Source organism: Onthophagus taurus, chromosome 11 (assembly GCF_036711975.1).
Source record: "Onthophagus taurus isolate NC chromosome 11, IU_Otau_3.0, whole genome shotgun sequence".
NCBI lineage: Eukaryota > Metazoa > Arthropoda > Insecta > Coleoptera > Scarabaeidae > Onthophagus > Onthophagus taurus.
In genome coordinates, this window is record NC_091976.1 from 830,112 (window position 1) to 834,390 (window position 4,279).

General features: G+C 31.1%; 1 protein-coding gene and 1 long non-coding RNA gene across 2 annotated transcripts; one reads left to right on the plus strand and one right to left on the minus strand.

The window, feature by feature from the left end:
- The first annotated feature begins 419 nt into the window (after positions 1-419).
- LOC111413175 (malate dehydrogenase, mitochondrial-like) lies at positions 420-1,794 on the plus strand. Its single transcript, XM_023044055.2, has 2 exons — positions 420-1,427; positions 1,483-1,794. The coding sequence occupies exons 1-2, from the start codon at positions 485-487 to the stop codon at positions 1,752-1,754; spliced, it is 1,215 nt and encodes a 404-aa protein (XP_022899823.1). The 5' UTR covers positions 420-484; the 3' UTR covers positions 1,755-1,794.
- An 833-nt stretch (positions 1,795-2,627) lies between these two features.
- On the minus strand, positions 2,628-3,111 carry LOC111413169 (uncharacterized). The gene is made up of 2 exons (XR_002706159.2): positions 2,991-3,111; positions 2,628-2,694 (listed from the first exon to the last, which is right to left on the minus strand). It is a non-coding gene; the product is annotated as an uncharacterized lncRNA (long non-coding RNA).
- Between the last annotated feature and the right edge of the window lie 1,168 nt (positions 3,112-4,279).

A 4,279-nucleotide genomic window follows, 5' to 3' on the forward strand; every position in this document is an offset into this window, starting at 1 on the left:
CAATAATTCGAGGTACTTGACGATCTCGGATATCTAGATTAATGTTAGTAAAATTTTTAATCATTAGTTCAATTTTCTTAATAAACAATTTTTAATTTTTTAAAAAAAATTTTCTGATATAAGGATACTAAAATTTTACGTCATCGTAAAGAGAAAAAAATCTGTATCAAATGGGCCTAACGAAAGGGTACATTACCATTAAAAAAAAACTTCAAGTGTTATTCGTTGCTCATTTGTTTTCTGAAATAAAAACTATTGAATGCTGTCTTATTATGGCAAATAAGATATGAAACAACTTTTGTATAAAATATTTTTTTATAAAGTCGGTACCTAACGAGATACTTAATTCCATACATAATGGGCACCCTGTATTATCTATTGGTCGTAAAATTTAACTTTTCAAAATATTTATTTTTACGTTAACGTCAAATTATTAGTTATATTGTCAATCAAACTCAAAATTAAAATGATTTAACTTGAAAATATGTTCTCAAAATTATCAGTTTTTAAGCTCCCGAATGTGGTGGCAAAGATCTTCAAACGATCTCTTAACACCGGTGGTTATTGCGAATGGTCAATCGAAGAACCTCAACGTCCGATGACCGTATCCATCATAGGTGGTCACACGGGGGAAGGCGTCCTTGCAACTTTCCTCTTGAAACAAACTAAATTAGTCGACGAAATACGTTTATATTCTGGTTTGATCAGTCCGTGTGGACAAGGATATGATATGAGCCACATTGATACGAGTCCTCAAATCAAAGCATATACCGGCCAAAAATTTTTAAGGGATGTTATTACCGATGCTCATATTGTTTTGATATGCGGTGGTCATCCAAAGAAACCTTGTACAACTACGGAGGAATTATTTGAGAGTAACGCAGATTATGTTAGAAATATTGCCATGTATGTTGGAGAGTTTAATCCAAAAGCAATTGTTTGTATCTCTACTCCACCTGTCGGAGCATGTGTCCCTTTGGTAGCAGAGGTTTTAAAAAAGAATGCAGCATACGATCCAAGAAAAGTAATCGGAATTATGACGTTGGGTTCAATTAGAGCCACTTCGATTACAGCTAAATACACCAATAATAATCCAAGTGATGTTATTGTACCTGTTATTGGTGCTCTAAGTAGAGATACTTTAATTCCCGTTTTTTCACAAATTAGGCCAGAAATTCATATTGACGAAAAACTTTTACAATTATTAAGAGATAAAATCGCCTCCGCTGAAGATGAAGCTTTAGACTTGAAATACATCGAAAGCACTGGATCTTGCTTCCTTTCGAGTGCTTTTGCAACAGCAAGATTCACTGCTTCCGTTATTAAAGGGTTGAAAGGTGACGCTAACGTTGTCGAATGCGGTTTTGTTCGTCAATTAGGGCACATACAGGAATTTTTACCTTATATGGGATCTATTGTTAAACTAGGTAAGTATAAACTTATTGATACATTTCGCCTGTTAATATTCAGCATTTCATTCAGGTAAAGATGGTGTTGAACAATATTATATGCCCACGATAACTGATGATGAATGCAAACAACTTCAAAAAGCTTATCCTTTAATTAAATCTCAAATCGAAATGGGAGAGACTTTTGTCTTAGGTGCTCAAAGAAAAGCTCGAATAAACCTAAAATCCCCTCTGTATTGCCAAATGATTCGTAAGAAACCGATCACGATGATTGGGGATGTTAAAATCGATTTGAACGAATTGGATATTGATAAGAACGAGAGATGTATTGAAATAATTCGATAAATTATATAGAGACGTATTTTCAATAAAACAGTGCTAGTTATGTCTATGTACTTCTATTTATAACTTATTTTAATTCATAAACGAAGAGTTAATAATAACTAGGTACGTACATTTTTGATACTGTTTAACAAAACAATTTTTAAGAAAATAGTTGAGTTTCCTTCACACAGACTGCTGCGAATTTTCGGAACGAGCTGACGTTCGTCTCGATAGAAATTAAGGTTGTGATAAAAGAAAGAAGAAAAGCAAGAATATGGAATAAATCTAGAAACGCCGCATATAAAAGAAAATTCAACCGAATAAGCAACCAGGCAAGCTTACAAATCAAAAAATTTAATCAAAGGTTCGAAAAATATTTTAATGATTTATCCTTGTAGCAGCTAGAGACTACTCGCTATGGAAAGCAACTTGTAGATTCAGACAAACTGTTTGTGTGGCGCCGGTAAATGGGATAAAAACGGCCTAAAAAATGCCCAATCTAGCTGATGTATTTCAACCGAATAATATAAATATATAAATGTAGGACTGCTGGGGAAATAAATAAAAAAAAACACGCACTCAATAACTGTAATTATAATGTTATTTAAAAAAGAATAAAAACAAAACAAAACCAGGTAATGTCTTTTGTAACTATGAACATGTTTTATACATTTCAACAGTTATGGTCTCTGATATTTCTTATATTTCGATTCACAAACGTCTTCTTCTCTTAGCTGCGACCGACTGACTCACACTGACTCACAGGCCTATCTCCCGTCCACTCCTTAACCGACGACAGTCGACACTGCCCGATTCCATTCCCACATAAATAATATAAAATTTGAAAGAGTTATCCATGTTGCAAGATTAATGATCAAATAAAAACCATATAAAAACTTCTAACTTGCGTTTATTTATATAAAGTCGTACTAGTTTCGGGTTACCCCATCATCAGCGACAACTATAAAGAGTACGAAAAATAAGATAACAATCAAAAAGTGATAAATATTTTTAATATAAAATAAATTTTGTTGAAATAAAAGTTAGAGGTTAAGTTAAAAATACAAAACGTTCAAAAATTTTTAACAAATACGCGAAAAACCTTAAATCAATCTTAAATTAAATTATATAACAAAATTAATTTAAACTTAGAGGCAGGAAACAATCAAAATGGAAAACTTTTTTAAATTTAAATAGAGTTGACCACGAGGAAAATGAGGAAAAGTGAAAAAAATCAAAAAACTGAAAAATACTTACAGTCAATGAAGCTATAAAAGGTGCAGACTGGAAATCAGGAGAAAGTAAAGCATTTTGCTATCTGATGGATAAACAAAATGAAGATCAAGTTGAAAATACAAATAGCGACGTTAAAAATGTGGAATCTAAAAATAATAAAAAAAGGGAAAAATGAAAACCTTTAAAATATTAAAAGGACCAAAATAATAAATAAAGTATAAAAATGAATAAACTTACGTTAAAAATTAGAAATTGGAATAAATCTTTAAGATCATATTAAAGATGTGTTGGTGGGATGAGATGAGGCGAGACTGAGGAAATCAAGCCAGAGCAATTGTTAAACTGGATAAGAGAGATAAAAATAAAAGAGAAAAAAGATGAGGGAAATAATCGCTCTGTGAAAAAGTTTAAAATTTAAATCATAAAGAAAAAGAGTTTTAGAATGTAAATTATTTAGATTGAAAATAGGTTTGTATAAATTCTGAATTTGGTCATTAAGCAAAGTAAAGTTATTATTATTATGTCTATGGATTTCTAACAATTCCAATAGATCAAGTCTATAGCTTTTTTGGCATTTATGAATAAGTGAAATATTATCAAAATTAATGTTATGTCCCGTTTCAACTCTATGTTTGTAAATATTTGATTGAATTTTAGTTTTGTGTTCATTAATTCTGTTTTCCAGTCTACGGCCAGTTTGACCCACATAAATTCCGTTACAATTAGAGCATCCGATTGAATACACCCCACTCTCCTTGAGAACATCAAATTGTTTATAATGATAATTGGATAAACGTTTAAGTAAAGAATTATTGTTAGAAAAGGCTAAGGTTATATTAAATTTTTTGAAAATATGTTTAGACTCCATAGTAATATGATTGAAAGAAATGGGTTTATAAATGGAAATGTTATCAGTTTTAGTGAATAAAGGATCTTTTTGTTGTTGTATTTTATTATGTAATTTACTAATGACATTAGAAGGAAAACCGGAATGATAAGCTAAGTTATAGATGTAATTAAATTCCTTTATTCTGTTGATCTCTGATAAAGGGTAATTAAGGGCTCTATTAATCAAGTATCTGAAATTAGCTAATTTATGTGACATGGGGTGGGAAGAATCAAATGGAATTGTGGTTGGAATAACTGTCGGCTTCCTAAAAATGTCATAAGTAATGGAATCAGAGTTATCTCTGGTAACAGTAAGATCAAGAAAGTTGAGAGTTTTATTCTCTTCAATTTCTAGTGTAAAGTTAAGTTTAGGAAATAAGCTGTTATGAAAATCGTTTAGCTCGGCAATTCTCCCCTCCCAA